The 19,400-nt window shown below is 44.7% G+C and overlaps 1 protein-coding gene across 1 annotated transcript in view; it reads right to left on the bottom strand.

The window, feature by feature from the left end:
• Positions 1–10,698: 10,698 nt before the first annotated feature.
• The window catches only part of SNTB1 (syntrophin beta 1), a 74,941-nt gene continuing 66,239 nt past the window's right edge, over positions 10,699–19,400 (bottom strand). Inside the window, exons 4-7 of the mRNA XM_018553335.1 lie at positions 18,711–18,850; positions 15,250–15,446; positions 13,034–13,224; positions 10,699–10,975 (exon numbers count right to left, since the gene is read on the bottom strand). Coding sequence (XP_018408837.1) covers positions 10,883–10,975; positions 13,034–13,224; positions 15,250–15,446; positions 18,711–18,850 — 621 coding nt within the window. The 3' untranslated portion in view covers positions 10,699–10,882. The remainder of the gene's footprint in view (positions 10,976–13,033; positions 13,225–15,249; positions 15,447–18,710; positions 18,851–19,400) is intronic.

The raw sequence follows: 19,400 nt of genomic DNA, 5'->3' as shown, positions 1-19,400 counted from the left end.
GATTGTTCCCTTCTTCTGCCTTCTCCAAACTCTTCACCCTTTAGTGAATAGACCCTTGAATGTTCATTACTGCAACGACATGGTGTGTCTCCTCTACTCCTAGTGCAATGTTGTTAATTTGTACCAGGTCACATGGTGTGAGGCTGCAGCAGGGGATGATCTGTGGCAGACATTTGTGACCACAGCCATGAACTCTACAGGCGCCAGGATTTACTGTGTCATCCCTGAGCCGACAGCTCAGTCCAGGAAGTTGATCCTGACCCTCAACAATAGCCAAACAAAGATGGCTCCAGCCTTGTGCAGAGAAAAGGTGAAGGCGTGGTCAGGGATTCTGTGATCTCTGAGAAAGGTAATGAATACCTAGGAGTGTTGCACTTGCCCATTACATAGCATCCTGCACTTCACATAAAGAAATATGTAACCCAAATTCTAACCTGTTACTGTGTCATTTTCAATATCTTTAAATGTGCCTTTCTCTAGCCGGATCACCAGGTATGATTGTAAAGATGACTTGTCTGTTATAGCATGACACTTGTTATTTCCTGTTACTCTCTTGTTCTCCTGCGTTGTCACATGCTATCCCAATATAATTTTAGGGTTTATGATATTTAACACATTATATGTTGCGGGCGCTGCATAATTTGTAAGTTATTTGTTTTGACCCCACGGTCGATTTTGCCGCAGCCTTGAAACTAAATTGGCACACTAGCACTTATACACTTTTCTAGGTCCAGCGCAGAATCACTTATATCTATATCCCAATATAATGTTGGCGCACACACACAGCACAGGCACGGTCCACTGTTGCCACCATCGGGAAACCCGCCCCGGGGAAATACCATGCAGGCATTGCTGTAGGGCAGGTGGTGACAAACTCCGCCCCTCCAGCTGTTGTGAAACTACAATTCCCGTTATGGATCGGTTTCTGGGAGTCGTAACTGTGACTGAGAACCTTGCACTGTCTCATGGGATTTGTAGTCCCACAACAGCTGGAGGCCTGCAGTTTGACGCCCCTGCTTAGGGCATATACACAGGAAGTGGTTGGCAAGCAGCAGTAGATTAGCGGCACCTGATATACAGCCAAGGATGGAAAATAACTGAAAACTGCATTTAATTTAAATAAATTAAAGGGGGCGACTGATTCCCAGATTGGGGGACTCCAGACAGCTAATCCGTTCATCTCCTCCTTCCATGATCTGTTCATATGTAGAACAGCTACTGCTGTGCTTTCTGTTTAACAAAAAAAAAAAAAAAAAAGCAGTAACTTCTGCAAAACCATCGTCCTGGGTTCATAGATAAAGGATGTATGTATTGTGTGTAGTGCAGAGGTATTGCTAAATAAAAGATTTAGTTTGAAAACATAAATTATAAGTCTAGGTTCTCACCTGGGTGATTCAGAGGCCGAGCTGTTTTCGCGTGCTTTCTATCGCGAGACTGTTCATTGAAACCCACGTGGTTATAAATGCATAGAGATGTTTATGTTACCCAAACCACGCAACAACCGCCCGAAAATCACTCCTGCACCTTTTTCGCACGACAGGCTATTTCGTCCGCGCGACGAGCCGCAAAGGTGTGAACAGACTCCATTGACTTCAATGTGAATCTGTTTTGCGTGATATCACGCGACAAATCGCCTAGGTGTGAACCTAGGCTAAAGACCCCATTCACACTGAGCTACATCAAAAAAGAGCTGATTTGAGCTGAGTGACTTTGAGAGACATTGAGTTACATTGAGCTACAGTGCACATATCGTCGCGCTACTTTTGGCATGGACTTCGTAGCTGCTACATTGGGCTGCATCCAATCAGAAGCTGTCGTGATGTGACATCATTCCTCTTCTTGTTTCCTGCTTATATTTCTGTGCAAAAGTGACACTTCTGTAGCGTGACATTGAGCTACACCATTGAAGTCTATTCGGCCAAATCGCACAAAATCTGCCATGATAGGTCATGTTCAAGCTACAGGTGACATTGAGATGTGAACAGCTCCATTGAAATACATTGAGCTGATGTTTGAGCAGTTGGAATTGGGTTACATGGTGCATATCCCGGGCCATTCAGGTGAGCCAAGGCATGATGGCCTGAGCCCTGTCAATTAGGGATGCACCGATACTAGTATTGGTGCCGATACCGAGTATTTGGGCGAGTACTTGAACTGGCCCAAATGCTCAGATACTTGCCTTTGATATCGGAACTTCTGATCTCCCTCTGACCGTCAGTGCTGAGGGAGCATAGAGTCGGCTTCCTTTCCAATTAGGAAGCCAGGAGGTGGGTTAAGAGCTGCCTCCTGGCTTACTGATTAGCTAGGCAGCCGACTCCACGTGTTACTAAGCAGCCTGGCTTCCTAACCAATCAAAAACCCGGGGTGGCACATAATGACCCGCCTCCCAGCTTCCTGATTGGTCAAAAAGCCAGGCTGCCTAGGAACAAGTGAAGCCGGCTTCCTAGCCAATCAGAGATGCGGGTCATGACATGCTGCCTGGCTTCCTAGCCAATCAGGTGTTGCCAGGCAGCCTCTAAAGCCGGTGTTCTTTTGCTAGAACACCGTCTTCACAAGCAATCAGGAAGCCGGGTGATGAGCCATGATCTGCTGCCCACCTTCCTTATAATCGGGGCACCAGTACTCGGTATCGGTGAGTACCGAACAAAAAAATATCACTACTCTATACCAAAAAAAAACGATATCAGTGCATCCCTACTGTCAATGAGTTCAAGATGTAAATCTGTAGGTAAAGCAGATGGGAGGAGCTGACCCCCCCCCCCAGATTTTATACCAATACATTCTGATGAACACTTTTCTGTGTCTCTCCCACGCTGATCTGAATTCTCCCTTTGTATGGGATGTAATGGAATGTGAGCCCTCATTCTCCGACTCTTTCTAATATACAATGTTTTCTCTTGCTGCTTGCTTGCTGAAGGTGGTGTTTAAAGGCTCAACATGAAAGGAACGTTTTATTCACATGTAAATTGGCGTTGCATCGCCCGCGCTAAATTGTACAGTATTTTATACATCAAATAACAAAGCAGCATTCTACACCAGCATTATACCATCTCGCCGTTTCTTCAGAACGTAAAAATCCCGTTGCTTCTTAGAAGGCAATAGGAGGTTCCAAAAATATATTTATACAAGAGAAAATATTCAGTACTAATTAATGTCATATCCCCTTTATTACAGAAGTCTTCTATGTGGAATGGAGCTAAGCAGCCATGTAGAAAAAATGGAAGGAGGAGGGGCACTGAAGGCCTCACAGTAAGGAATTAGGGTTTAGCAGTATCTACCTGAAGAAAGATGTCAAAGGTACGCTATGCACAAGCATATGTGGACATCCCTCTGTATTATTGGGTTTATGTGTTTTCACTGAAGGGTACTGATAATACTACAGCATACAAACACAACCATGTGCACCCCATCTTGTAGTAACAGTTTGGAGAAGGCCCTTTTCTCACAAGGAGAAACTCCATATTAATGCCCATGGTTTTGAAATGGGATGTCCAGTAAGTTCATATAGGTGTGATGGTCGGGTGTCTTCAAACTTTGAACCGTAAAGTGCAGGTCTGGATAAACCAGAGTTTCCAAATGCATGAATGATCACTTTTTGGCTCCACAGAAAACTAGGGAATGGGTCCCTTTAGGGCCTCTCCTGACAGGGAGAGGTTCTGTGGCCTCTGGGTTTATCTTAGCTCTCCCCACGTGGGGATCTGCTTCAGGAGCGCCCTCACTGAGCACTTGGTGGACTGGCTTTGGCAGGTCCCTAAAGAGCGGTGTCTGCCTGGCTTCAGCTAGGTGGGTAAGGGTTGCCATTCCCCTGTCAGCAACTAGGGGGTTGAGGGAATCATGGCCCTTCCTTTTTGGAGGAGGACCAAAGCACCCTCATGCACTTTCTTTTTTTAATGAGTTGTGATTTCACGATTCACTTTTTTTGTTCAGAGACGTCATCCAGAGACGAGCAACAAAAATGGTGAAGGGCTTGAAGGATAAAACAAATCAAGAGAGACTGCAAGAACTGATTAGGGCAGTAATTTCAATATAAGGTTAGAAAGAGAAAGTCCAGTGTTTTTAGGTCTCTGCGGGAGGATCGGGGTTGTCATTTGCTGGTGTGCAACTCCTGGTTGGTACAGGAGTTATATCTTCTTGATAGGATTGATAAAGAAGATATTCCTTGGAAATGCGTTGCTGCCTCACTGACTGTTACCACTCTCCCCATCCGTCTTCCTCAATGCCGCTCTGCACTCCACGCCTCCATCCAGCGGCCACTCCTCCTCCCAACTTCAGCAGGGAGAACACCTCCCTCCAAGGGTGCAGCACTGTAGCTGCCCCTCAATGCACACCACTCAGGCGTGCAGTTGTCATCCCTGCACTGCTGCAACCATCTCCACGCTGCCACAGTTTCACCATTTGATCCCCCTCACCCACCGCTGACACATGGCAACCGTCCCTCCTCTATCCCATTGTCCCCTTTCGGGAGAACATACGGATGTGGTCACAAAACGTCCTTTAAACTGACACACACACACACACACACACACACTCTCTCTCTCTCTCTCTCTCTCTCTCTCTCTCTCTCTCTCTCTCTCTCATGACCACCTGACGTTTCTAGGCTAATTAGCTATAATTTGGCGCTGAAGTTGCTAGAGGGCCAGACCATTATAAATAGGTAAGCAGGTTGTTTACCACAACGTAGCTCGTGATATACTGGGTAACGGGAGGACGCTAGTTTGTGTCCTCCCGTTACCCTAAGGAGAACTATGGGGAAAAGCCTTAACCCCATAGTTCTCCTTTAAACATGCTTGAGACAAACACAGATCTATACTCCATCAAAAAAGGTTAAGAAAAAAATAAATAAAGAGGCCGACTTGATGGACCATTTGGTGTTTTACTGCCGTCACTCTTCTATTATGTTTATGGAAGTCGCGATGTGCAGATATAATAAACACAAGACAGACATGAACATCTAAATTTAATTGTTTAAATTTTTTATTTACAATAATTGCCAAGACAAACAAGTGTTTTATTTACCAATAAAATTACAATGTTATTATCTCATAAAAAGTTTTATTTTAAAGGATCAAAATCTAGTAAAATAATCATTAGTCTTTCTTACAAGAGGTACCGCTAGTTATTGGGACATCGGGGGGTTCGGCTGGAAGAAAACAGAACAAGTCCTTTAAGCCCTCATTCACACTGGAATCAGCCGGTACGTACAGCTTCGTGCTGCGTGCACGGCCGTATCGAGCAGCTCCGGGAAGGACAGGTGCTGCGTGCGATTAGTACACAGCCCCCGTCCTTCTCTATGGGACTACAATAGAGAGTAAAAAAGGAACGTGCCTATTTCCTAAAACACGAAAAAAAATCAATAGTATAGAAAATGAATAAAGAGGGAGTAATATTAAGCAGAAGTGGGCAGGGACTCAGCCTTTTCTTTTTACTTGTACTAAGGCAACAGAAAATGATTTGGTTGGTTTCCAGGAGTTTCTGCACTAGCTTATAAACAGATCAGTGTTTCCAAACAAGATCTAGATTCAGATGAATCCATCAGTGAGATCAATGAACCTGGGTTCCCAGCTCCGCCTACTAGCTATAGCCATTGCAGTGGGAGGTCTCACTATGGCTGCTGGATGGTTCATATCTTTAACAGTCTGGTAAATAAAGATTAGTTTGTAGAATTTAAACAAATCATATATTTTGTAATGACAATTGAAAGCAAGACAAGACCCAAAAGTGATCTATTTCTGGTGAAAAAGACAGAAAAATTGCCATTTCCAGTGGGGGGATCTACTGGTAGATAATGTGGAGCAGCATTTCTCAACCTTTTTTCAGTCACGGCACCCAAGTATGCAAAATCTCGAGGCATCGCCGCCTAAAATGTAAAAACCATAAAAGTAAAACTGGAAAAAAAAAGAAGATGTTTGGTCTTCCTGCCCCCAAAATCAACACCAAACCCGTATCCTAGGCAGTAGTAGTCTGGTATGGATTTAAAGGAGGGGGCAGGAGTAGTGGGGGGGCCAGGTGAAACAAAAAGATGATGTGGAATTTCCCCGCTTCACATCAGAAGTCCCCTTTACAAAAATTTGAAGGCACAGCTGACAAAGCCAGAAGGCACCCCAGGGTGAGAAAGGTTGACATAGAGCATGCGGGAAAGATGCAGAATTGAAGACAGCAGCTGGCTGGACTCTGGCTCCGCCTCCAGGAGAAGGGTATTTGTCGGTTTGCTGATCTTTAATTGGCAACACTAAGGGGAAGCTGGGGACGTCGGGCCTGTTTTTACGTTTGATTACCCTCCCCCACTTATTTGACTGAGCATACCATTATTTGATTATAAAAATTGTTTGCTTAGTGCTTCTGTCCAGGGCCAGTCCTGTGATCTCTACCCCAGGCATATACAAAGAACAGGAATTAGTGCAATTGTGTATTCATTAGAAGCGATCAGTAAATTTGTAAAGGAACCTCTCTCTCCCCATACACCTGTCTTACCTGCACTACCTCACAACTCCTTGCTTCTTCACAGTCGGTGAGAACACCCATCACCTCCGGGACACAGAGGAGCATGGGACTTGCTCCTCTGTGATGACGCCCCCCCGGGTCTACGGGGTCTAGCAGTGAATCGCTAGGTCCAGGCACTGTCACATAGATGAACTCTTTGGAGGGAATTGAAAAAAACTGGAGCAGTTGCCCAGGGCAACCAATAAGCTTCTCTCTTCAGTTTGTTCAGCTTAGGTTTTAAGCTGATTGGCTGCCATGCACAGCCGCTCCAGATTTTGTCTGCTCCCGTTTTGATAATTTCCCTTCTTTATCTTTGCAAAGGGTCCCTATCCCAGTGCCACTGTCATGGATGAAGACATCTGGAACCTGTTAATAGGTAATTGTTCCAGTGGCCTTTCTCTCAAAGGAACAAAATAGCTGAGCTGCATTGTCAGGTGTATGTCTGCTAAAAGTTCCCCCATCTACACAAAGCCCAACCTGGTCACATCTCCATGCACATATTTTAGCAAATCCAAAGCCATATTACTATGAAGAGAACATCAAGACCCTACAATATTGAGGTTTAGAAGACTGGGTTGGTCATGGTTCTCCAGCATGAGTTGAACTGATGTAAACTGGTAGCCAAAAAATGTTTCAAAACACCCCCGGGGGCAAACTGCATTCCTAGCATCGCCATGAGCGGTCTATAAACATTTCTAAGGAAGCAGTAGGATACTGTGCAAGAAGTATTCATTACCTAAACGTTTCTGTCGCAGCTGTACCTGTAAATAATTATTCAATCTGCCATTCTGGCACCGGACACATTACGGGTAATTTCAAAGAGAGGCCTACTTTTAAATCAAACAACGGGGCTTAAATAATAAGACTGCTCAGCCTATACAAAGCCCAACACCAACTTTGCCACTCTGAGCTCCGGTCAGGCATCTGTCTGCACTTAGAGTGCAAAGTGAGCTGGATTATATAAACCCCACATTGGCACGGTATATGCTGGTACTGGTGGTAAGCAGCATTACTGGACAAAAAAATGGAAAGAAAAGGAAACAAAAAATAGTTGCAAGAGAAAGCCCAGCACTAGCAGCTCACTTTCTGTCTCAAGTCTACCTGAGCTTCCATAGGAGACATAAATGCTCAGCAGAGTAACAGGGTGTGACTCATTCAACATCACAGGCTATTCAAATAAAAGCAATAAGGGCCTCTTGGGAAAGGAGGGGGAGCCCGAGGTTCTAATTGCTGGTTTCAAGTAGTAATTGTGACGTATTTCATTGCAGTATATAAATGTATCTGATTTTTTTTTTAATGTATAGAGCGTTTGTAATTTTTTTTTTATTCCTCAATATTCAGTAATAAAGAATGAGATATATACATAACCAGTCTGCAAACTTTTTTAGGCCTCGTTCACATGAGAAACGGCCGGCACGTACAGCTCCGTGCTGAGTGCAGGGCCGTATCGGGCAGCTCCCAGGAAGGACATGCTGCGGGAAGGAAGCCCCTGTCCTTCTCTATGGGACTACGCGGCTGTACGCTGACCCCAAGTGCAGGTCTGTACGGGTGTAGGTGTCCCTGCTTGGACTCAGACAGGATCCATCCGGTCAGCGTATGAGTACGGACACCCGCACGGACGTGCAGGGTGGGTGGGCGTAGGGCAGCGTACTTCCATAGAGAAGGACGGGGGCTGCGCACTAATCACACGCAGCACCTGTCCTTCCTGGCAGTGGCCCGATGTGGCCGTGCACGCTGTACGTGGCGGCCGATTCCAGTGTGAACGAGGCCTTTTAGTACACTCTTCAACTATGTATGCCTTGCAATTTGTTCTAAAGTACAATTATCTTTTGCTGGGATGCTCCACTCAAACATATATGTTGAAGAGTTTACATACTCTCAGGATAGTTGGTGAGATGCTGGCATTTGAACTTTGGGAGGAGATTTGGACGCTCGGAAGAAACGCAATGAACATCACCTGCAACAACCAATCAGGTTTCACGGTTCAAATGAGCTCCACCTGTGCGCCATCTTTTCTATATCACTCCATTGCAGAGTTGTAGAGCACAGTAGGGGCATCACATCTGCATAGCAAAATAATCCAGTCGGCTCCTCATCTGCTTATTGCTGTCTAATGGGATATTTGGCCATGAATAGTTATCTGTCCACAATGGTCAGAATGATCGATATATTTAATCCCATTTGGTGCCTGTGCGAGCTAAAAAAAAAATCCCCCATACATATCTCATATTCCTCAACTGAATCATGTAAAAGAGGGCACAGTAACAATCATGTATATATGTAAAGGTTAATGAGATCATAAGACAATATTGAAGGTCTTGTATAGACAGGGTATGGTTTATAAATGCTGTGTGTGGAACATGAACGGCCCTCGGTAGAATCTACTGCGTCCGAAGAAACGCAAAGCAGCCTCAGAAAGGTCATTCAAATTACACAATTAAAACTCATTAAAAAAAGCTTTAATTTTTTTTTTCCTTTCAGGGTGATAAAAGGCATTTTCAAGGCAGTCTGGCCTCGCAGATGTCTTTAAAGAAATGTCAGCTAGGAAGTAGGATTTCCCCAGCACCCTGCCAGACAGGGATGAGGAAAGGGGGGCTGAGCAGAGTGTTTCTACCATTTCCCTAAGCTCCTGCAGCTACCGCAATGTGCTGTCAATCTAAAGGGTTGTGGGCGGAGCTAGGTGTAGCTGTTCTCTGATAGGGTTATCAAATGTGCCAACATTTAAGCAGCTACAGCAGCAGCAACAGTAACAACATTGCAGAGATTGCACTGCAGAGGGAGAAAGTGTTGACACCCTGTCAAAGAAGTGCCTATCCAATGGTTCTACTGGAAGGATCAACAGCTATTTACAAGATGTTCTAGGGCAGTGGTGGCGAACCTTGGCACTCCAGCTGTGCCAAAACTACAAATCACAACATGCATCTGCCTATGGGAGTTATGTCTGTGGCTGTCGGGGACTTGCAATGCCTCATGGGACTTGTAGTTCCAAAACAGCTGGAGTGCCAAGGTTCGCCACCACTGTTCTAGGGCCATCCATACGTGCATTGCTTACAGCTCCTTCGCTTGTCCTATAGAGGTGCCATAATGACATCACATTTGGGCTCCCAGCACCTCTACAGGGCATGCAAGGGAGCTGTACAAGTAGAGCACATATAGATGGAGGTCCCTCACAGCACAGCAGCCCACACTGTACCCCAGGTTGAGGATCCACTCCAGTTCTCGTAAGGTAGGGATACCAAGGACAAATGTGGGTCCTGAGGTTACACAGGTTGAGAACCACTGTTCTAGGGGTGTACTTAGAAAAACAGAGAGCCCGGTCTTACTGGCCTACGTCACATGATTATATACTCTGACCATAGTTCTTCTTGTAGACCTGGAACTGAAGCAAGCTTCAAGCACGAGTAAAACACATAAAAACAAAGCCCATCTGCACAAACCCCTAAATGAAGCTGGTAGAGTGGTGATGGTGGTGGGGGATATTTTGCAACACTCAGCTGACTTCTTGTCCAGTAATCCCATAAAAGAAAACGTAGAACTTTGATTATGTTGCCTTCTTATGTCTAACATGGCGGCCTACATGGGGCAGTAGGCTGCACAGCAACCTGACAAAACCAATTATTTTCCACTCTGGCTGGTTGGTGTACTTTTACATAATAGTGTTTGTTACTAGGAGCTCTTTAACATTTGCATATAGTGTACATTTTTTTTGTTTTTAGCTATAGTGGTCCTTAAAGGCCCTATGTTAAAGTGTATGTGTAGCTAAAAGCTTTTTTTAGTGTTGGCTGTAATTGGGAAGGGTTCAAACCCCTTATCATATAATTTTTTTTGCTGTCTGTCTCAGTTTGGGAAATTTACCTTCACTTCCTGCCCCAGAGACCCAACAGGAAGTGAGAGTACATTTCTACAAAGGGAGGGGAATTACGCTCTTAGACAGCTTAGTCACCATCACCTCTTGCTTTAATCACAATGAGAGGGTGAGAAAGACAATAATAAAGCCTTTGGGGTTCTCACTCTTCCCCACTCTATCCAAGATTTTAAAAAAAAATAGTTTTTGCTATACATACACTTTAATTCCAAATCTGAAGATTCCATATAAAGATTAGCACTAGGATCATACAAACAAAACCCCTCGGGCTCTTCCCATCCAAACAGATTGCTATAAACTATGAACATTCTGTGCTTCTGTCAGACATAAAGTGCATCAGAGTAACACAGATCTATCAATCATATCCAACGGGTTTATTGTGAGTCTCTCCTATCGGGCTCATGAGACTGCTGCCATTAGCTGGTCCTTGAATAGAATGGCCTCCATTAGCCCTGCCATCGGACTGGTAGAGCACGCAGTGCTAAGCTCCATGCTGTCTACAGTCTCTTGTGTCCCTGTGTGTCTTCTCAGGCGTCATCATGCCACCAGGCCAAGTCGTGTGATCTTGGCAGAGAGGAAGGAATGGATGATAAACACGATGGGTTTCGGGCAGCACTGGAGATCCAGCTGCTGTGGGGACATAAGGAATGTGGTTATACAAAAGACAAATCATTGTGTGGCTTCACTATATGCCAAGAAATGTTCCCCAAGACAAGAGAGAGGAAAAGAAGAGGACCCTCAACCTAATTCCAATATCTCTGAAGTCACAGACATTCATTCACCATCTACTCCATAACCGGCCCTATCAAGCCGAGAGCTAGAAAAGAAGAACTATAGTGGCTGATGTAAATGTTCCCCAAGACAAGAGAGAGGAAAAGAAGAGGACCCTCAACCTAATTCCTAAATCCTTTTAGCACCAATATGTGGCAACAAAAGGAAGCTTCAAATCTTTCTGACGTATTAAATAGAGTCAACATACAATGTCAATATGAAAACAATTTGGCATAAAAGGACGAGTCTCATGAAACGTTCCACTACCAGTGCAACAACTGGTTAACCCAACATAATGCCTTGATCATGATATCATTTATTGTAGGATAATGATAACCCGATATGATATGCCTCAAGCCAAACATTAGTCTAGTAGAGCTGTGATATTCCCCCTCTTCATTCCCCTGCTCCTATACCTTCCTTTTCCCACTTCAATTGGTATGGTTCAATGCAACTGGTTCTGTATTCTGTCTATGACATGTTTTATTGTCAACTGTAGAATTACTATTGAAAGTAAAATGTTCCAAAGACAAGAATATACAGTTGTTCAGCTAAATGTAATAATAACAAGTAACAATAGGATAAAGCTGTGACCATATGAGCGTACAATCTGGATTAGCAGCCTTTCTCAACCAGAGTTCCTCTAGTGATTGCTAGGGGTTCCTTGAGCAATTTCTTCCTCCCAGATAGGTTACCTGTCAAACCAATGATCTTTTCAGCTGTCTATAAGGTGGGCATTTTACCCAATGACCGCCAATGCTAAAAGTATTCTTCTTAATAACCCCACCAGTGTAATGGGGCCGTGCTCTGCTGGCCACCAATCTTAGGGAGCCCTTCTCCAATGACTAACATAATAACTCCAAAGACATGCTGACTCCAGTCTAAGTTGGCCCTAGTATGTGCGTTGCATGTATGTCTTAGATTGTAATCTCCTTACACTGGTGGTCATTGTAGTGCCCCTTGCATTGGTGGAAAGTGTAGTGCCTCTCACATCGATGGTCAGTGAAGTGCTATATATATTTATTATTACAGGTATTTAGATAGCGCCAACAATGTACGCATCACTTGACATACTGCACATTCACATCAGTCCCTTCTTGATGGCAGTACACTTTCCACCAATGCAAGGGGCACTACAATGACCACCAGTGTAAGAGCACTAAACTAACGACCAGTATAAGGGGCACTACACTAACAGCCAGTGTAAAGGGCACTACACTAACAACCAGTGTAAATGAGTACTTCACTGACCACCAATGTAAGGGGCACTACACTGACCACCAATTTATGGGGCACTGCACTGACCACCAATGTAAGGGGCACTGCAATTACCATCAATGTTTGGGGCACTATAATGACCACCAATGTAAGGTGGACTACACTATCCTGGGTCTCAAATATCCTAAGTATGCCCCATTCCTTATTATTTTATTTGTTCCTACATTCAAAACTTGCTGTTCATGGTAATGCACCCTAAGGTGTAGATATACAGTATTTATAAGCAGAGGTTCCCTGAGACCTGAAAGTTTTTGAAAGGTTTCCCTGTTTCAAAAGGTTGAGAAAGGCTGACCTAGAGGCATAAAGATGTGAAGCAGAAGTAAGGGAAGTCAGGAAGGTGTACATAAGGTGTGTATGTCTTGTCAGAGGAGGAAGCAATGATCGATTGGTGACTGAGTGGATCGATGGTTTACTGGTTTGAAGAGCCAGGTGTTCCCAAAAGCTTAAAGAGTTCCACATTAGAAAGACTTCCAGAGGATAGGAGAAGTCTTAGATGCAAGAGTGTTGAGAGTGGCGGAGAGGTGGTGGTCACGTGTGTAATGGTGGTTCCATTTAGGATGGAATACATGGAAATCAGCACGGAAACAGCTATAGATAATAAAAAGATAATAGAAGATAATAAATGAAAATGTAACTTACAACGTCTCCATCCTTGTTACCAAAGTCTAAAAAGAGCATTTTGATTCCATCGTCGGAGGACATTTTTAGCTTGTCATACGAGTACTGTGCTAAGATCTTGGTGAAAGTACCATCGGGAGCCTGCGTCACGATAGAGAATCCATGCTCGTAGTTGATCACTAATCGGCAGTCTTGGCCCTTGTAAGCACACGCTGAAAGGCAGAAAACAAATGCAACTTAGAGCTAACCGTTCTGAAAACCATGACAGTAGCACATCTTTCGGGGACGTTGGAGGAGTTTGATGGTTGAGTCTAAGGGCAGGACAAAACTTTAGACTGGAGCTGCAAGGATTTTAAGATCGGTCAAATGGTCTCCGCTAAATGCAGTGGAGACAGATATCCAGACAGAGCTAGCCAGTCAGCAACTCTGCCTTGACTTAAACCCTTTCTTCTCTGAAGGTCATGTGACCAATGCCTTGGCATTATTTATGTGACCGGGCACTGGAAAGTTTTACAGAAAACATAACCTTGGAACGTGGAATACATTTACAGTTATAAACATGTGAACAACCTCTAAACAATGCAACATTACCATTGCTTGCTGGAAGCAATGCATGATGGGCTATGAAATCCTGAGAAATGGAGATTACATCACATCAAGCAGCAGGGAAAGAGACGCAAAGCACACTGGAAATCCAGGAAGTTGCTGGAAGTGATGGGCAGACACAAGGCAGCACTCACTACATAAAAGGGATTTTTTCATGTAAGCTTTGATTGTATTATCAGAAACATCTCTGCTATGTATTCCTATTACAATGCTGATGTTATAACAGGAGAGAACATGCCGGGACTTTACAACTCCTTTAAGATTCTCAAGCTGGTATAGGACACCACTGTACTACACTGAATGTTCCCTGGAGATGTGGGTTGCATGAAGTGAATCTCTTGCATTTATGTTGGTCCTGTGATTGGTGAAAAATTCACTTTGCAATATCAACTGGCCCAGCCTTCTTGCTGCTTCACCATAACATATGGTGCCACATTTAATCTGCACCCTGGAGCTATGGTAACAACATTGCACGCCTGCACATTACAGTTCCATTGTCGGCTATCGGACTGTGTACCGGCCAGGAGATGGAGGTAGATGAGTCTCACGATAGCCTATGGGGTTGTAATACCCAGGCACAGCCAGGAGAGGGAGACTTGTGATGTGGGATGTAACTGATCCCTGGAGGTTGTAGGCAGCAGATCTCGGTAAGTATACATCTGTTGAGGGGGAAGGTGGGTTAGGACAGGTCAGGGCACTTTGTTTTGTAGTGCATTATTCCTTTAAGGACAGCAACACAATAGCAATGACTGGTTAACTAGACCGGTGAAATGGCTCCAATTGTATCATTAATCTCTATTCTTCCTCCCTGACAAGGATGCGGGGGTTGGCAGATCGGACTGAGCTATCATTAGCTCTGTCCGGCGGCCAGCCCGCCCAGTTCACTGATGTCACTGGTTGGATGGACACAAGCCGGAGCATCCCCGCTCAGCTCCTGGCAACCAATGACATCAGTGAGCTGGGCGGGAAGCTGCACCCAACAGAGCGTCACAGGTTGCTAAGGACTCCCCTGCTGTCCTTCTGCCTTAGAAGCTGGCTGTCAAGCATATCATCTCTGTAGATGCCCCGGCAAACTCTGCCTCGCATTTGGACACCTTTCTGGTGGAATGCACAGTGAACGTTCCATTGTGAATTCAAAAAGACAAAAAAAACAGCTGCGGGTGGATAAAAACATTTATTTATAGATGTTCATTGGCCCTGAGATTCAGGAAGAGGCGGAGCTATAATCCATATGTGTTTTGCTGCTATGGTGCCAGGAAAATGAAGATTTCCTGTATGGATGCGCTGAAAGAAGAAGTCACTTCCTCCTAGTCTGTAGCCTCCTTTAGCTGTGATGCCGGGAATCAAGACAACAGCATTGTTTTGCTGGGGAAAAAGTCAATGTATGTATGTGGAGAGGACGGCTGGAGTGGGAAGGGCTGAGTTCTGTAGTCCAGACCCAGCGCTGCTTGGTATTCAGCACAGCAAAGGCACTGTGTTGTCAGCCCAAACAGGAAGTTAGGAGCACACTGCATTTGTAGCAGGTATTGATCTGTACGTGCAGAGTTTTTAAAGAGGTAAACATGGTGGAATATACATGTGTTGCAGTGATGTACTGTACTGTTTTTTTTCTCTTTTTAGCGGGTACTTACGAGTGGTGATCTCTTTAATGCGCTCGGCAGAATTATGGCAGCCTTGCACAATCTGCCTGGTCCACAGTGACAGGTCCCTGCTGGTCTCCACTCTGAACAGGTGAGTCTCAATCCCTTGCCTGGAGCCGGTACGCGTTGCAAATGAAAACTCCGCACCAAACAGAGAAGACCCTTTCCCTGGTCCTGAGTGCACTAGCCTGAAATAGAATAGAGAGACGTGCGAGGCATTAGCCGGCAACCAGAGGACACTCACTGAGCCATGGAATTCAATTTGTTATCATTCCAAACTGAGATTTATTGCAGGTTTACCATACACAGTAGAGGTACGCAGAGTACTAGTATGATGCTATAGTTAACAAAGTACTACAGTATATTGATAGGATATACTTTTATTGGTGATATAGAAATGCATATAAAGCTCTGTCCCCGGAATGCATAAAAAGTGCCGCAGACAGCTCCGCATGACAAATGTTGGTGCCTGTGACAAATTTAAATAACTGGTGGAAACATGTACATGAATTTGTTGCATGGAGGCATTGTGGGGGTGACACTGGGGCCGGAGTGTCCATACCGTGAACACTCCATCCTCACTGCATGTTCATCCTCCAGACTGTGCAGTGTCATTGGTTGCTATGAGGCTATTGGCAGCACAACGTCCTTGGTTGTTATGGAGCTGTCGGCTGCACACCATCCTTGGTTGCTATGACACTGTCGGCAGCACAGTGTCCTTGGCTGCTATGATTCTGTTGGCTGCACAGCATCCTTGATTGCTATGACACTGTCAGCTGCACAATGTCCTTGGATGCTATGACACTATTGCTAGCATGGTGTCCTTGGTTGCTATGACGCTGTCGGCTGCACAACATCCTTGGTTGTCGTGACACTGTCAGCTGCACAATGTCCTTGGATGCTATGACACTATCGACAGCATGGTGTCCTTGGTTGCTATGACGCTGTCAGCCTGCACATCATCCTTGGTTGCTATTACACTGTTGGAGGCACTGTGACCTTGGTTGGTATGGTAATGTGAAGCTGACAGCATCCTAGCGACCAAGAACACTGTTCTGCCGAAAGCATCCCAGCAACCAGCGCCGGGGAGGTGTAGGAGCACAGCCCTATTACTCCAAAATGACATTGGTCTAATTATATATATATATCTTATCTCTGATCTGGTAATATTTGTTACTGAATCTGTCGCAGCCAGAAACTGTTCCTATCAGGAACTACTTGAATTTGTCATTCGTTGGAACAAGCAAGGAAACTGTCACATTTCGATTCTGGAATTATTGGTGTTTGCCGAGGGAAAACCACATTCAGTGTTAGAATGTCGTTTTAAAAAACATTTCCGCCCTTTCATTTTTTTTTTTCTTTCTGCGGTCGAAATTGATTGTTGATTTGACCCCTTTAACTATTAGAAAGTCAAAAAGGTCCGAAAAGGAATTATGTGGAATGAAATTCTATTGGTGTATGGCCAGCTTTAGTCATCCCCTTGTGCTACAGAGCTGCTGGTCGATCTTAGGCAGATTGGGCAATCAGGCTGAGCTGTGTGTGGTCAGTTAAGGAATACGCCACTGTCATATAAATGAGTACGAGCAATGTATAAAATGATCAGCCGGGAAAGTGTGATTTAAAGATCTGTGCCAGACCCGGACTCTCGCATCACAGAAGAAATCCGTGAAAAAGCAAAAACTTACCCTCGCAATGGGGCTAGGCTTCCACTGCATGGGTTAAGTGCTCATTTTGGGGGCTCAGATAAAGCAAATACACTCACCTATGGCAGTCAGCGCTCACCTCTCTCCCCTCTGTTCTGGCTATGGAAAGTCTCTTGGCATCCTCGCATCTAATGCAGGTCAATGGACATGTATAAGACGAAATGATGTCAGCGGTGCTTAGACCGCCAGAGCCCGAGGGAGAGGAGGCTGTGTTGACCGGTCTAGCAGCTAAACGGGACTGAGGATCAGGTGAGTATATCTGCTTTATTTCAGCCCCCTGGAAAAAACAAGCACTTAACCCTTGCAGTGCGGCAGTAGCTCCACTACAAGGAAAGATTTTGACATTCCCGGAGTTCCATAATAAATGTAAGATGTAACTGTTTATGTCGGGGAGGGTCTCCGCTGCTCTCAGAAACGTCGGCGCTGTACATTATAACTGCTCCATTGTGACATTAAATACACCCTGTGCATCCTCACCCTGCAATTATACGTTGGTGCTGGTAATAGGAGGCGTTCTCAGTGATCATTCTCCCGACACGTCTTTCTTTTACAACCAAGAAAATATTGCTCATTACAGAGCTTATTTTTGAAGGGTGACATTGACGTAGTATCAAACGTCTAAACTTTTTATCAATAATGAATATACATTGCCCAGCAAAATATTTCTTTCATTTTGGCCCGAACACTTACAGTCATCATGTTTCCAAACAGCTCCAACTCTCTCAGCTCAGCTTCCTTGAACTTCCTGTCCAGTACAAGATCACAAGGGACAGAGCAGACTACAGCAGTTGTCCATCTACTAGCCTAAAGAAGGGAGGGAAAAGGGGAGCAGGGAAATGGCTTGCCTTGCTGTGCTTGTGCGTTTGTGGAAACACAGAAAGGTGGCTCCATGGGTCCTTGCAAGGGAAAGGAGCCACCCTAAAACAGGATCTCAGGGCCAGTGCTCACGGGACCATCTAAATCTGCAGGAAACTACAACTTTTTAAACATCAAGAAGAAACCTCCATTTTAAGCACCATTTACATGATGTCCTAGGTCCAAATCAATTCCCAATTTTCGGCCTGGCCCCACCTACTTAGCAGTAAGCCCCATCTCTTTTTTTCATGGCTGCTGCGGGTTGATTTGGTGTGGGTTTTACACACTGATAATATGGCAAATTGTATATCGGAAGCAATCGGATAGAATTTGCTCTGCCAGTGCTAGCGTGATAGTATTTTATCTCTGTGAAATGTCGTTTTTATCGTCATGATAGAAGATGTCAAGGTAGAAACGTCAAACTAGTTTAAAGCTGAACACAACACCAGTCACATAAGTTACCCTAAAACATTGTACCCCATGTCCTCCCGGCTGCTGTTTACTGTAAGTATCCTTCCTCCATTGATAGAAGATACTCTCAACTGTAGTAATCTACTGGCACTGCGGGGGTTAGGAGCTGTGGCTACGACTATCACGGATTGTGCCTTTAGCTCTCCCCCTTCCTGTTGCCTCGTCCATTCACAAAACCCCTTGTATTATTTTCCCAGAATGCAACATGTTCTGTGAATGGATAAGGGGCGGTCCAGTCATTCATCCTCCCTCCTCCATTCACAGAAGGTTGCATTCCAGGGAAATAAAACAAGGACATTTGTGAACGGACTAGGTACACTTGTATGCAACTTACTACTACTAGCTACACCATGACCTGGATCAATAAGAAGCCTTACAGACATTAAGCTACACTTGTCAATGAAAGAATTGAACGGCACATACCTGGTAGCTATGAGGGGGTAGGTGTGCACGGGACTGTACCAGGCCTCCTTCATACGAGGCATACTGTCATACATCAGTAGATCCTTTTCTGTGACAACCAGTAAAACTCGCTTCCACTGCTTCTCATTCTCTCCTGGGACCTGAAACACAACAAGAGAAACATTATCCAATTTTCTGGGTGGTCTTTTAGGAAAGAAACACATCCATCTAAAAATCATTTTTGCCATGATTTTTGTACTTCTTAATATAGATTATGCTCGTCATAATATTGTGCAGGCATATTTGTAGACATTAGAGTGTGTTCTTATGAGTATGAATGGAAGGAAGGACCCTGTGTTGGTTCATCCTTGCTCTGTGACCCCAACACTCAGATTGACCATGCTTTACGGACCCTAAATGAGAGGCCACAAATGCCATTTATTGTACAACTGGCTATTATGTGATTCCAACAAGTGGAATTTGTGACACCAGATAGGTGGTCTGCCCAGAGTTGACACACTATGTATTATTAGGATTGACAAGGTTATTGACTTGGGTATTCTAGAGCAGGCCTTCTTAAACTTTCTCCACTCGTGACCCCTTTTTGGCTGAGGACATTTTTACGTGACCCCAACCTCAGACAATGTCTCTCTCTCCCTTCTTTCCCCCAGTGTTGGTCGGTGTTTCCCCCCTCCCCTAGCGTCAGTAATT

Source organism: Nanorana parkeri, unplaced genomic scaffold, assembly GCF_000935625.1.
Source record: "Nanorana parkeri isolate BGI_ZX_2015 unplaced genomic scaffold, ASM93562v1 scaffold117, whole genome shotgun sequence".
Lineage (NCBI taxonomy): Eukaryota > Metazoa > Chordata > Amphibia > Anura > Dicroglossidae > Nanorana > Nanorana parkeri.
Note: the sequence above shows the minus strand (reverse complement) of the source record. Positions and strands in the feature narration are given on the sequence as shown.